The 16,009-nt window shown below is 41.3% G+C and overlaps 1 protein-coding gene across 2 annotated transcripts in view; it reads right to left on the reverse strand.

Annotated features, from left to right (window-relative positions):
• The window catches only part of PCNX2 (pecanex 2), a 310,678-nt gene extending 295,562 nt beyond the window's left edge, over positions 1-15,116 (reverse strand). For both annotated transcript variants that reach the window (XM_002698790.7, XM_005226237.5), the window contains exon 1: positions 14,842-15,116. In XM_002698790.7, the coding sequence (XP_002698836.1) occupies positions 14,842-14,994 (153 nt within the window). In that variant the 5' untranslated portion in view covers positions 14,995-15,116. The remainder of the gene's footprint in view (positions 1-14,841) is intronic.
• Positions 15,117-16,009: the final 893 nt, after the last annotated feature.

Here is a 16,009-nt window from a genome sequence, read left to right on the forward strand (position 1 = left end):
AGACGGCAGCCCACCCAGGCTCCACCATCCCTGGGATTCTCCAGGCAAGAACAGTGGAGTGGGTTGCCATTTCCTTCTCCAATGCATGAAAGTGAAAAGTGAAAGTGAAGTCACTCAGTCGTGTCCGACTCTTAGCAACCCCATGGACTGTAGCCCACCAGGCTCCTCATCCATGGGATTTTCCAGGCAAGAGTACTGGAGTGGGGTGCTAAATAGAGCTAAAAATATGCATTAAAAAAAAAGTAAATCATGATTTCAGATGGGTATTTCCAATTCAAATGGTAGATTACAAGGTTCTAAGTAACTTCTGTGATTTCATTTGTACCTGTTTTCTCTTATTGCTGAACTCTTGATTCCTAATCACAGTTTCTTATTGTCATCATCAATCTATATATATAATAATTTCAAAAAAATAGTATAAAATCTTTTTGATGACAATAAGATAACCAAATACAATTTAAGATGTTTTTGCTGTTTTTATCTTTAGGTTATATTCCAGAAGGCCTAAAAACTCCGTGTTTAAAGTCATTTGAAGTAGTTTTTGCTTGAGTATGCCACCAAACTATCAAATAAGATTCATTCCTTTTTGCCAGCTCTGTTAATATCCTCCAGTCTATTTCCTTTACTTTTGTATTAGTTTTTTCTTAATTTATCCTTTAATTGTGTCTTCTTAAAAACAAAAAGGTAAATGCTTTCTATTTCCTTCCGAATTTTTAGCTTAATTTTAACTTCTGTTCTTTTTCTACTTAATAGTAGATCCTAGAGATCACTCTAGAGCAGTCTACTGTCCCGTTCCCTTTTTTACAACTGCATAGTAGTCCACTTTGCAGGTGCCATATATAATTCATTAACCCATTCCCTATCAACTGATACCTATTTCTAGTCTTTTATTATAATAAATTGTGATTCAACTTATACATATATCCCTCTGAATTTCAGAGAATGGTTATTTGTTTAAAGTATACTAGGTATTACCTTTTAAATCTTTGCAACCCAGATATGCCAAAATCACATTATTTTAATATCTACTTTTCTTAGATTATTACTAAAATAATCATTCATGTGGTTATTGAAAATATATGTACGTATATATATTTCTATGTCAGTTGTCTATTTTTGTCCCTTTTCAAGGTGTTTATATTTTTATTATTGATTCTTAATTATTCATTCAAAGATGGTCAGTTCCACGAGGACAAGACCAAGTCTGTCTTGTTCTACATTATTCTCTCAACACCTAGCCTGGTATGTAGCAAATAGTTGCTAAAAAATCTTGGTGAATAAATACACATTTATGATAGATATGCAAGTCTACATGTTGTAATTTTTCTCCATTTAATAATTTTACAAACTTAGAGAAGCTACTCAGTTCAGTTCAGTCACTCAGTCATGTCCAACTCTTTGCAACCCCATGAACCACAGCACGCCAGGCCTTCCTGTCCATCACCAACTCCCAGAGTCCACCCAAACCCATGTCCATTGAGTCAGTGATGCCATCCAACCATCTCATCCTCTGTCGTCCCCTTTTCCTCCTGCCCTCAATCTTTTCCAGCATCAGAGTCTTATCCAATGAGTTGATATTCACGTCAAGTGGCCAAAGTATTGGAGTTTCAGCTTCAGCATCAGTCCTTCCAATGAACATCCAGGACTGACCTCCTTTAGGATGGACTGGTTGGATCTCCTTGCAGTCCAAGGGACTCTCAAGAGTCTTCTACAACACCACAGTTCAAAAGCATCAATTCTTCAGCACTCAGCTTTCTTTATAGTCCAACTCTCACATCCATACACGACCACTGGAAAAACCATAGCCTTGACTAGACAGACCTTTGTTGACAAAGTAATGTCTCTGCTTTTTAACATGCCGTTTAGGTTGATCATAACTTTCCTTCCAAGGAGTAAGCAACTTTTAATTTCATGGCTGCAATCACCATCTGCAGTGATTTTAAAGCCCCCAAAAAATAAAGTCTGACACTGTTTCCACTGTTTCTCCATCTATTTGCCATGAAGTGATGGGACCGGATGCCATGATCTTAGTTTTCTGAATGTTGAGGTTTAAGCCAACTTTTTCACTCTCCTCTTTCACTTTCATCAAGAGGCTTTTTAGTTCTTCTTCACTTTCTGCCATAAGGGTGGTGTCATCTGCGTATCTGAGGTTACTGATATTTCTCCCGGCAATCTATTGAGCCTTCATAAATATCTATTTCTGCTGTGAAATGGGAATAATAGCTCCTAACAGGATTGTTAACTATTGTACTAGTATATTTTTTGGTACTTAATAAGCACCAAATGCTCGTGTCACTTATCACCATCACCATCATCATCATCAATGCCATGGAATAATTAATTCAGATACAGTGTTTTGAAATGAGTAAGGGGCTACAGAGCAAATGTTTTTATTACTGGCCTGACCCATGACCATGACCTGTCGCTCAGTTGTGTCCGACTCTTTGCAACCCCGTGGACGGTAGCCCACCAAGCTCCTCAGTCCATGGGATTTTCCAGGCAAGAATACTGGAGTGGGGTGCCATTTCCTTCTCCAGGGGATCTTCCCGACCCAGGGATCAAACCCAGGTCTCCCGCATTGCAGGCAGACGCTTTAACCTCTGAGCCACAGTGAGAAATGTTAATATATAATAAGAAAAAAATAATTATGAAATAAGCCCAACAGTTGTTTTCTTGGTAAAATATTTGTTTCAGGGATGTTTCTTATTTTCCGATTTTTATTCTTCCCTGATTAAGTATTGCATTATAGTCTTTTTTTCTTTTAAACTTTTAAATTTATACTGGAGTATATAGCCTATTAACAGTGTTGTGACAGTTTCAGGTGGACCGCAAAGGGACTCAGTCATACACATACATGTATCCATTCTCCTTCAAACTCCCCTCCCATCCAGGCTGCCACATGCAAAGTTCCCTATACAATAGGACCTTGTCAGTTATCCATTTTAAATATAGCAATGTGTACATGTTTATCCCAAACTCCCTAACTATCCCTTCCCCCATCCTTATCATATGACATTCCTCATATGTTGAATTTAAAAAGAAATTATACAAATGAACTTCTTTACAAAACAGAAACAGACTCACAGACTTCAAGTTGTAGTCTTTAAAGGAAGAATAAGTTATCAAAAGATTAGGAATACCAGTAGGAAATAAGTATTAGCTCTCTTCATTTTCTTTTGAGATGATAAAGATTTGGAAAAAGGAATTAAACATACATATAACCCAATATAAAATATTCCCAAGGTCTCCCACAGTCCCAACATTTCTATATTTGTTTTTTGTATTTAAGATCAGCCAAAATCACTAAATGAGGTAAAATCAGTCAATGGTCTTTTCATTTTAAATCCAAGTTTCCTATGATGGGGAAAAGACTGTATTTATTACATAAATGACATAAATATTCTCTTTTATTGCCATCTAAGTAGTAAAACAAAGGTTGTCAGAGAAACAACACCACCTCGCATTGCTTCTTAAACCCATAGCAATCAGACTGCTACTCCGCAACACTCCACTGAAAATGTTCTTGTCAACATCTCTAAAGACAACAATTTAATCCAATTTTCTAAGCAGCACTCAACAACAGCATAATTTGAACTTTAAGGCAATTCAATACTAGGAGTAACACCTTGGTTTTCAAGCTTCATTTTTAATGATCTGGATCCAGGCCACCACATTGCAGTGGGTATACTGAAGTGCAACTGACCACAGACACTCTTCCAAAATTGTGAATTCCCATATGAGTTAGATTTCATTAATGGGAAGAGTGATTTGATTATCCACTGTGTATGAAGCAGCTCTCCGGGGACCACGGGGGAATTCAAAGTGCATCCTCATCCTCAAGATTCCTCCAAACTTGGAGGAAGGACAGGTCTCCCTTGACTCCACATCTCTCTCTAGATATTACACTGCACTATTTCTCACTCCCTGCATGAAAGCATGGTCTTTCCCACCTGTCTTCACTTCTTCACCTCCCATTGAATAAAAAAAAGGAATTATGAGACCACACTAATAAGCATGACAAAACTATAGGGCAGAGGGAAAAGGAAAGCCTTTCTTCACAGAAGAATACCTAACCAATAAATAGAAAATCGCCATTTTGCAGCCATCATTAAGATAATTATCTTAGCTGAGCATCATTAATTTATGGTACAATCATGAATGAAAATTTTGAGGGGTGATATGTGGGGGCTTCCCTGGTAGCTCAGAAGGTAAAGAATCTGCCTACAATGCAGGAGACCTGGATTCAATTCTAGGGTTGGGAATATCCCCCTGGAGAAGGGAATGGCAACCCACCCCAGCATTCTTGCCTGGAGAATCCCATGGACAGAGGAGCCTGGCGGGCTACAGTCCATGTGGTTGCAAAGAGTCAGACATGACTGAGTGACTTTCACTTTGACTTTATAATAACATGTACAATCTCCAGGTTTCCTCTCCCAGATTACTTGTTAAATACAAGGGGAAACCCGGTGGGTACCCTTACAACAAAGAAAGCTGACCAATACCATCTTTGCAAGTAAGTCACTTCAGTCGTGTCTGACTCTGTGCGACCCCATAGACGTCAGTCCACCAGGCTCCCCCCTCCCCAGGATTCTCCAGGCAAGAACACTGGAGTGGGTTGCCATTTCCTTCTCCAATGCATGAAAGTGAAAAGTGAAAGTGAAGTCGCTCAGTCGTGTCCGACTCTTAGCGACCCTATGGACTGCAGCCTACCAGGCTCCTCCGTCCATGGGATTCTCCAGGCAGGAGTACTAGAGTGGGGTGCCATTGCCTTCTCCAACACCATCTTTACCAATGACCAAACTTAACAGCACTAACAATGGGGGAAATGACATTGGGTGGCCCTGATACGATCAGGACAAGACACATCACTTGGTATTCATTCCAAAAAATGCATAATCACACATCTAATGGCAAGGATGCAATAAAAAAGGATCAAAATTGTGGGACATTCTGCAAAATGACTTTCACTAGCACAAAAGCAAAAACAAAGAAAAAAGACTTGAAGAATATGTTCTAGAATAAAGGACAGAGACATCACAACTAAAAACAATGTGCAATCCTTGGTTGAAACTCAAATCCAGAAAAACAAAACCAGAAGCCCAGCTAGGCAGGACACTATTGGCATAACTAGTGAAATTTGCATGAGAACTATATATCTGACAAACATTATATCAATGTTTATGAGTGTGACAACTATATGAGAGAATGTTTTTTTCCTTAAGAGATACCTGACGAAGTTTCTAGAAGGAAGTGTCTTGATGTCTGTAATTTATTCTCAAATGATTCAGCAAATTTTAAACTGTATAACCATGAGAGTGATGAAGTAAATGTGGCAAAACATTGAGAACTGGTGACTCAAAATGAAGGGTATATAGCATTCATATTCATTGTACTATACCTGTAACTTTTCTGTAGATGAGGGACTTTTCAAAAATAAAAATTGGGGGATAAAAAATAATATCCTACCTCAAAGTTGACTAAAACATAACTCATCACTGTATCTCACCATGCTAAGGAAAAATCTCATGGTCTACTACCTTGGTTTGACTAGCTCTTAATCACTCAACAGACTCCAGATTAGAAATTCTTTCCTTTGCAAAGTCCTTCTAAACACCAAAGCCAGAAAGAGGCCCTCCATCTTTACTGTAAAGCATCTTGCACTTCCCTTGAAATAAGTTATCACTGTGTTATTTATAACTGTTTATCTTTACCTGTTAACAAGGAGAGATACCAATGTATCATTAGCCTGTTGTTTCCCCAATACCCAGCTGAACACTTGGCACTTTGATGTAGTAGACAGAGGTCCAACAAATAGGTCCACTTCTTTTCTGGTCACACAGTAGGACCGTACTTTCCATTGCCCTTGTAGTACAGGAAAGTCCTGACGAAGAAAAGTCTGAGTGCAATGGGCATGTAGCCTGGAAATCTACATGCCTGTGATAAGCAGGACCCCCTCCTAACCATGCTCTCCATTCCCAACTAACCATGTTGGACATACAATACCAATTTTTTAAAAATGGTAAAACCAGGGAGATTTTGAGGTTGTTACATCAGCACAAATCAGCATATCCTGACTGTTATATACATGCTCAAATCCTGAAAGAAACAATTCAAATAGACAATGTTAGATATTATCTGAAAAGCTTAATAATCTTCATAGTTTAAGTCTCTCGGTCATGTCTGACTCTTTGTGACCCCATGGACTGTAACCTGCCAGGCTCCTCTGTCCATGGAATTCTCCAACCAAGAATCCTGGAGTGGGTAGCCATTTCCTTCTCAGGGGATCTTCCCAAACCAGGGATCACACCCAGGTCTCCTGCACCATCATCAGATTCTTTACCATCTGAGCCACCAGCCGAAGCTCTAGTCTTCATAGGGGACAGGTCAAATAAATCACTCTTTACTCACACAGTGGCATACCATGCTGACATTAAAAATAATGAAATAGCTCTTCATGGAATTCTCCCCAAAATAAAGTGGATAAAACAAGGAGAAGTAGTACAGATAAATGGCCGTACACAAAAATAGTGAACCGGCAGTGCTGACCAAACAGCCAAGGTAGGATAGATATCAGGTTCCAGGACAACTTCTGGAACAAAGCATATCCAGAAACTTCTAAATAGGTTATGACAATGAGCAAGATGACCCTAAAACCCCTCACCCAAAGTGAGGATGTAATGGAGTCCAGAATGAGAGGACTCATGAAGATTGTTGGAGGGCCCCATTGGTATTCAGTGAGTCCTGTGTATCTCTCCCACACAACCAGGAGAAAGGCTTTGGTGGGATCACTCAGAGTCTTATTATGGTCCTGACAATTAGGGCAGGAAGTATGGTGCCTGATTTTTCCCAGAAGAACTAAAAGATGAGAAACTGGCTGGCTAGTTGCTCTGATGGAGGGATGAAGGAGAAGTTGGTATGCTGGGGTTTGGTTGCCCTCCCAGTCTGTTCATGGAGAGAATATGTGAGTATTTGCATAGACTGTGTGTGCAAATGACTTCAGGGTTTGCTTTAGAAGTTCAGAGGGGCCCTGGACCAAAAGAAATCTGGGGTGGACTGCCACATGCCAAAGAACTGTGGAAGGAGTAAGCAACCAGGCAGAATAGAGATACAGCAGCCCTCCTCAAGGAAACTGGGTAGGAGAAACCTGGCAAGGAGAACAGGGTCTCTACAGGACATGTGAAGGGACCTCACTGGAGAGAGTCAGCTGGAAACGTGAGCCATGTTTCAAAAGCTGACAGCTAGATTACCACCACACTGGTTAACAAAGAACTTTCCTACTCTTCGATGCCAAAGGCATTAGAACATCAGCCAATGTGTGAGAGAGAAAAGTGAAAAAAGACCGGGCCATCCTCATATCCCTGAAGCCTGGCATCACCATATGGAATTGGACAAACTGAAATCCCAATCAAATCTGTGTTTTGTTATTAAAGCAACTGTAAGGCCTTGTATTATCTGTGACCTGAAGTCAAGGGCCTTGTACATTTTTATCTAAGAGTAGAGAAAGAACTCTCTACAGAGCAAATTAAAAGGAGAGTGGATGACAAAGAAGGCTGCTTTGGGATTAAACCTCAGAACCCCAAAGTCAAACGCAGTCACATGGGACCAAGTGTCACTTGGAAGAACACACAAGAGACAGGACATGGTGGCTGCCCCTCAAAAAACATACTGGAGACAAATGTGGGAGGGAAGGTACCTTTCCCTACACAGTCCTTTGCACATACTCAGTGGTTGGATCTCTTCATGCCAAAGTGCAAAAAATAGATCCCCTCTTGCAAAACATTCTGCACACTGGCATGAAGAGATCCAGACACTAAGCGTGTGCAAAGGACTATGCAGGAAAAGTTAACTTGTGAAATTACCTGGATTAGAGGTGGTATGGCTGAGTGAGTACCAACTCCAACTGCTGGGCTCCAATTCTGGTTAGGTCACAACTAGCCATGGATTGTGAAACTTCTTAACCAACCTCTCCATGCCAGTTTCATCAACTGTAAAGTGGGGATAATGACAGTGGCTCTCCGGTTCACTGAGGGGAGGAGATGCTTTAGTTCACGTAGAGCTCTTCCAACAGTGCCAGTCTGTATGTGCTCAGTGAGTGCTGGCTGTTATATTACCTATAATAATAGCAATGCTAAAGGTGAGAAATCCATCAGAAAAAAAGGAAAACTTTTGAATACCATTAAGAATTAGTCCATTTTTTGGTACAGATACACCTATTTGCAGGTCAGGAATAGAGACATCAAGGCTGTATATTGTTACCCTGCTTATTTAATTTATGTGCAGAGTACATCATGAGAAATGCTGGGCTGGAAGAAACACAAGATGGAATCAAGATTTCTGGGAGAAATATCAATAACCTCAGATATGCAGATGACACCACCTTTATAGCAGAAAGTGAAGAAGAACTAAAGAGCCTCTTGATGGATGAGTGAAAAAGTAGGCTTAAAACTCAACATTCATAAAACGAAGATCATGGCATCTGGTCTCATCACTTCACGGCAAATAGGTGGGGAAACAGTGGAAACAGTGGCTGACTTTATTTTTCTGGGCTCCAAAATCACTGCAGACAGTGATTGCAGCCATGAAATTAAAAGATGCTTACTCCTTGGAAGGAAAGTTATGATCAACCTAGACAGCATATTAAAAAGCAGAGACATTACTTTGTCTACAAAGGTCCATCTAGACAAGGCTATGGTTTTTCCAGTGGTCGTGTATGGATGTGAGAGTTGGACTATAAAGAAAGCTGAGCGCTGAAGAATTGATGCTTTTGAACTGTGGTGTTGGAGAAGATTCTTGAGTATCCTTTGGACTGCAAGGAGATCCAACCAGTCCATTCTAAAGGAGATCAGCCCTGGGAGTTCATTGGAAGGACTGATGTTGAAGCTGAAACTCCAATACTTTGGCCACCTGATGCAGAGAGCTGACTCATTTGAAAAGACCCTGATGCTGGGAGGGATTGAGGGCAGGAGGAGAAGGGGACGACAGAGGATGAGATGGCTGGATGGCATCACCAACTCAATGGACATGGGTTTGTGTGGACTCCGGGAGTTGGTGATAGACAGGGAGGCCTGGCATGCTGTGGTTCATGGGGTTGCAAAGAGTCGGACATGACTGGGCAACTGAACTGAAATGAACTGAATAGAGACACAGATGTAGAGAATGGACTTGTAGACACGGAGGGTGGGAGAAGAAGAGGGTAGGACAATTGGGAGAGTAGGACTGACACATATATACTACCATGTGTAAAACAGAGAGCTAGTGGGAAGATGCTTTATTGTACACGGAGCTCAGCTTGGTGCTCTATGATGACCTAGTGGGGTGGGATGGGGGGCTGGCAGGGAGCTCAAGAGGGAGGGGATATATGTGTACATATATCATTGTTGTATAGCAGAAACTAACACAACATTGTAAAGCAATTATATTCCAATAAGAAATTAAATTAAATTAAAATTTTAAAAAAGTACTAGTCCATTTTTTTCTTCTGTAGGATGTAGAAAAGAGATTTAGAGTAGAAAAAATGACAATAAAGTTGGTTAAACCGTAAAAGGAATAATCTGAGACACCAAATGGTTAAAATCAGAAAACAACAATCTCCTGATAAGTATCACCTTCCACGCAAAAGAAATCACACCAAGGGTATTAAATAAGTATTGAACATTACAATTGGAAAAATAACAATATGTCTACAGAGAGTGGCATCCAAATAAAACTAGTCACTAATTGGGAGAAAGGGAAGTGCAGGTGAGTTTGGGGACATAATAAATTTTTCCACCAGAACATTAGTCATGAACTTGCAATATTTGAAAGAAAGAAAAGCGAGGAAGAATACTCTTTTTGGAAAGTGTTGCGGAGGCTGACATCCTAGAACACGGCAGGTGCTTTTTTTTTAATCACAGACACAAAAACACAAGTGGCTGGCAGACGTTCATGTGTCTAAATGGCAGAAGATGAGGAAGAGCAGAAGGAATTTTGCAGAAGGTGACAAGGTCACTCAAGAAAGGCCATATTAACTTGAAAAGATTGAAGACGACTGCCCTAGGATGCCCAACAGAGAGGGACATCTCTGGTAAAAGTGCTTGTACCAGGAAAGCAAAGACCCCATGGAGCCAAGCTCTTTGTACACACAGTCCAACAATGATCTGGAGTGGCAAAATTTTTCAGACAACTGCAAGGGATGGCATTCAGCCCGAGTCTAGAAGGCTCGGGTCTGCACTTCTTTGGAAGCCCAGGGACCAGGGAAGAATGCCTTCAAGCAGGCAGCTGAGAGGAGAAAGAAAGAAGTTCAGACATTCGTGTGGATTACGGGAAAGTGTAAAGCATCAAGCATCTCAATGTGAGTACAAATAAAGTCACCAGAAGTAGAAGCACCAGACAAAAAGCTTCTACAAATCAAAGAAGACTAAGTATGAACCATGTGATTCAACAGCAGAAAAAGCCTTTGTCATGAAGCTGAATATGAGCGCTAGGACTGAGCAGGGTGAGAGGTGCCCTCTGGGACCAGCAGCATACCAAACAGTCCAACAAAGTAACAACAATCCAATGGACAGGTCAGGGTGTGCAGGCTGCATACTGTACAAAGGCCTCCAGCTGACAGGGTTACATGGTGACTGAAGTCCAGCCCCCAGGTCCAGAGCCAGGAAAGGGTGTCTTTTGGGACAGACCACCTTTCCATAATTCACATAAAGGTATCTTCTGTGTTAGAAGCAGGAGCGAAAATGGGTAGCCAAAGAAATACAGAACCTAAAGAAAAATAGTTATGTACCCAAATGGCGGGTGGTCACAGACCATGATAGAAGAGTTACCAGCTAGGTGTGACAATGACGACCACTGTGCACAGACCACCCACTGTATGTCTGGTGCGACACGGCCCCTGACAAGACCCACTTTATTATCATTACAGCAATTAGAAACGAAGTGGTGTTTATCCAAACAAACAGTCTTCAAGTTTAAATTAAAAAGCAGAACTGGAAACAGAATGCCTGCATGCTAAGTCACCTCAGCCGTGTCCGACTCTGTGCGACCCCATGGACTGTAGCCCGCCAGCTTCCTCTGTCCGTGGGATTCTCCAGGCAAGAGTACTTGCGGGTAGTGGGGAGCCGTGCCTTCCTCCAGGGGCCCTTCCCAACCCAGAGATCAAACCCTCGTCTCATGTCTACTGCATTGGCAGGCAGGTTCGTAACCATGAGTGTCACCTGGGAAGCCAAGTAAGTCTGGCTAAAAGACAAAAAAACTGAGGAAAAACAAAGCCACAAACATAAAATAAAGAATAAAAATATATAATGCCTTATATGAGATCTTAAAGAATGTAAAGTTTCCACCCCATTTTTTCCTGTATTCAGGTTGACCTTACCACCTCCAGATGCTCAGAACTTCACTTGAGGACGGGTCACTGCTTCAGGGAGTTCAAGTTCTCTCTTGTATATCAGTGTATCAGGTCAGGTAACACAGTGCTATGACAAGGCCAAAGACTTGGAGACAACAGGACCTCAGCTAAAATTCTGAATTTTACTACCAACTATCTAGATGGCCTTGGGCAAGTAACCTATGCCCTCTGGATCTCAGTGGCTTAATCTAAAAAAAAAAAAAAAAATCCCCATTTCACAGATGAGAAAACTGAGGCCCAGAGAAGTGAAGAGACTTGCACAAAATCACACAATTGATAAGTAATAGGGCAAGGACATCTTTTGACACTAGTCTGGTGCTGCCAGAACTTATTCTGGGTCAGAATCATGCCCAGGGTGCTCCCATTTTAAAGCTCTACATGAATCTTCAAAGAATAAATATAAGAACACATGTAATAAATGAGAACCCAAACATCTCTGACGACAAATGGATCTTTCAGCTTGCCCAAACTAAAATTAAGCTGATAATAAATCCAAGTAAAACTCTTCTCAAACGCTCTAAAATGACCTTTGTTTTTAGGTATGTATTTTAAGCATTTCTTGAAAATATATAGTTTATGAAGGCTAATAAATAACCTATTTTCTACCTGGACCTAAATAAATGCTGGGGCTTACAGATTAGTTTGCTTTGATAATTAATAACAAAAACTGTATTTCCCTATTCAAAGTCCCCATTAAATTAAAGGCTGGATTCTTCTTACAGAGCAACTGTCTTGACTAAGCACGTTTAAACAAATTATGAAAAGCCCAGAAAAGTTCAGTTTCCCTTAAATAACAGAACTTTATATGTCCCTGCTATCAGCAAGCAGCCAGGGATCTTTCTGGATTATGTTCTCATAAGTGGAACAAACTGAGAAGGATGGTGACAATCTCAGGCAGCACTGAAGTGCAGAAAAATATATTTAGGCATCCAAACCCAGAGAACAGAATCCTCCACTGGGGAAGAAGGATCTTTTGTTTCTAAATTAAGTTCCAGAAACCAGAAGACCAGAGCAAGAAAAGGACTACCTGCACTTTTTTCAATAAGATAGGTTATCTTATTCTTATTAGAAAACAGCAATATAATGAATACACTCACATTAAATGATTCTGTAATGATTAAAAGCACAATGGCATAAATATATAAAAATTTCAGTATAACTGGTTTGATCCAGAAAACCCGATACAAAAATATTTAAGGTATCACTTTTTTGATTTCTAAACTCTTGAGATTTAGCCAAAAATTACTTTGAAATATCATTAAAGAGAAATTTAGCTAAGGACAATTTCCTATTCACAAATATAAAGTAGAAATCAAGCTACTCAATGAAGCATAATTAGGTAGAAATTAAGGGTTCTGATTATACACATACATCAAATCTTAAAAGGAGTTATGCAAAAAGGAGCCCATATTCATTAAAAAAAATCTGCAGGAATTATATTAAACATTAATTTGGTTGTTGCTGAGGAGTGGGATTAGAAGTGAAGTATGTATTGCTTTCATTATCAGGAAATACTCAGAATGTACTGTGAGATAGACAACCTAATACTGACTGGAACAGAAGGACAGGAAGATTGATTTTATTTCCACCCATTTATTATGTATTAGATCACTGCTAACCAAATACAGGGCACTCTGCTAGGTACAACAAGGAAAACCAAGATGAATCAACAAAATCAAAACCCATGTCCTCAAAAAGCTCACAATCCATGAGTAGAGCTAAAATACATGTTCCAACAACTAAGTACAGAATTCAAAATACCCCACAGTACTGACAGTAAATAGAGAATGGTATTAGGGCAAGAGAGAAAAGAAATTAATTCTAGATAAGTGGAAACAAGGATACCTAGACAGAAATGGCCATTCCACTGGGTTTTGAAGAATGGACAGATTTTGGCAAGTGAATGATGTGAGGAAAAAACAGTACTGAGAAGTAGTTTGATTCATTCATTCAATCAACTGTTAACTAATTCATTCAGTCCTCTATTCATTAATTCATTCAATCCTCCTATGAACCCTGTAAGGCTGCTACTATTGGGTACACAAACCAGGAATTGCAAGCTCACACAACCAGTGAGCAGAAGAACCAGAACTGAACCCAAGTTTGGCTCATCTCTCCCCTGTGCTGCCCCTCTAGGCAAAGAGAAAACATGGGGAACTCAATCCCATGAAAACATGAAGGATAAGGTCACACAAGAAAAGGAAACAAATTTATTAAAGGGTCTCCAAGGATCAGCCATTTTATTAAGTGTTTTTTACATGAAATTTTACTTATTCTTCCCATGAAATGGTCATTATCACATCTATTTTAAGGGGTGACAAACTAAGATTTAGTTAGTTTGACCAAGAACAGGTCAAACAACTAATAAGTAGCCAAACAGAAATATACACCAGGTCTGCATCCAATCCCAGGTCAAAAGCCAGAAAGATGGATAGCTTTACATGTTGATATAAGCCCCAAAACAACACTGTTCTAGTATTTTTCTCATTTTAAGGACAAAAGTTTTTTAATCAGATAAAGTAAAAGTAACTTGCTCACAGAACTAATAAGGAGTGAACCCAGAATTTAATGTAGGCAGCCTGACTTCAGAGCCAGAATTCTGATCCTATGGATAAACTAACAGAAAGAGTAAATAGGAATGAAATCACAGACAACCTCTAATGGCAACATGGGACTCTGTCAGCCATGCAAACTCACTGAAGATTTTTCCTGTGGAGAACATGATCAAGTTATGTTTTAGAAATTAAGTCCTTCAATAGGCATATCAAAATTCGATTCCAAACACATCTCATATCACCTGGAGCACCTTACTTGTAGAGCTTTTCAAAGAGGGTTAAACACTGTTTCCACTGGGTTTGTTTACCTATGAAGGTCATCTATGCACTTATTCAGCAAGCAGTCAACTGTGTAACCTCACTAAAGGGTCAAATAAATTACAGTAGATTTCTTCATCATTACTTTTTTCTACAGATTTCTTTACAGAGTGGTGTGGAAACTGCAAATGGAGTAATTGATCATTGAACCTGCCTTCCCAAAGCAAAACAGGAAAGGGAAAAAAAAGGGGTAGCAGATTAACAACCGAAATAGCTTTGCTTTTAACATTTTATTTTGCCTTCTGGCTATCATGCACAGCATCTTAGGCTAAATATTGTCCTAAGCTACCCAGCCAAGGGGCCTGGGGCTGTTCACATATAAAATCGGTTCTACACTGCACAGCGACAAGCAGAGTCTGACTCATCGGAACAGCTAGCATCAATTCTTAATGAGTCCCAGAGCCCCCAAAGTCCTTTCTACTTCTGCTGGGGGAGTCACTCCCTGATCCTTTCCCTGTACTTTCTCTGTACCAAATTCCTGAAGACTTTCTCCATTCCAGCTCTTAGGAATCACTGCCAATCCTTTCCATCCTGAAGGCAGACTCGCAGGCTTCCCCAAGGCTTGACCGGCCCCCAACCCCCACTCACCAGGTGCAAAGCCAGGGGCAGCAGGAACAGGAACAGCCACAGGTAGAGGTGGCAGCTGTTGGTGAACTTGCTCTGATCGGGGTCGTGGTACCAGCCCCCGGTGAGCGCGGCCCACACGCCCTGCCGGAGCAGCTGCAGCACCTGGGACCCCATGACTGAGCGCCGGGGCCAGCACGCGCCGCGCTGCCCGCTGCCCGCTGCCCGCCGCCCGGACGCCCTCAGCTTTAACACGCGGGCCCTCGGGCGGCGTCACCGCCACCGTCCCCGCCCCCGCCCCCTCCAGCTCCTTCCGCCCCACGACCGAAACTCCAACTGCCTTTCTGCCCGGACCCGCGAATCGCGGCGCCGGAGCCGGCTGCTGCCACCGGGCAGGTGGGCGCCATGTCCGAGGGAGGAAGGATTTTCCCATGGTGCTCAGAGGCGGCTGCTCTGAGGATGCTCCAAAGGCTCCTCCCAGAGCCCGCCCAGAGTTCCTCCATCGCTTTCCCGGTGGCGGGGGAGGGGAGGTGCGCGGTTGCGGCGGGGACGGGGGGCGGGGAGGCGGGGAAAGAAGAATTTTGGAGCCCCTCCAGCCTCTTTTTTTGCCTCTGCCCACTCTCCCCTCATTTTGGCCCCCATCTTTCTAATAGGGAATGTGAAAGGCTTAAAAATCAAAGCTGTTCTAATGCAGAAGAGATAAACCAGGACAAGTTCCTTTTTTTGCAGCCTGCACCAAAATAGTTATGTAACTCCAGCTCCTGTCACACATCACTCAATGTAATTTCCTCCTCTGAGCACTGCCTGCACGGTTTCGTTCTCCTTAATTAACCGCTGACCTCAGACGTTCTTTTAGCTAAACTCTACCTCTGCCCTTGACACTGAGCTTTTTCCTCCCTGATTTTTTTTACTCCCCACCCACCCCCGACACTTTCTTCACCTTGAAAGATAAAGAAAATAACCACCTTTTGGGAATAATTTCAGAAGCCTCAGTTTGCTTGTCTTTTTACGTGTTTCCTAGAACATAATCTCAGGCATCCATTGGGTATACTATTTAGAGAGGAAGATCCACTAGAAAGGTATCACTGAACTAATAATCTTTGACCTTTTATAGTAGAGAAATTTCAGATTCTCTTCTGAAAGCAGGCTTTGGAGAGGGAAGAAATTAAGAGGAACTTGCTTTCTCAGAATA

Source organism: Bos taurus, chromosome 28 (genome assembly GCF_002263795.3).
Source record: "Bos taurus isolate L1 Dominette 01449 registration number 42190680 breed Hereford chromosome 28, ARS-UCD2.0, whole genome shotgun sequence".
NCBI lineage: Eukaryota > Metazoa > Chordata > Mammalia > Artiodactyla > Bovidae > Bos > Bos taurus.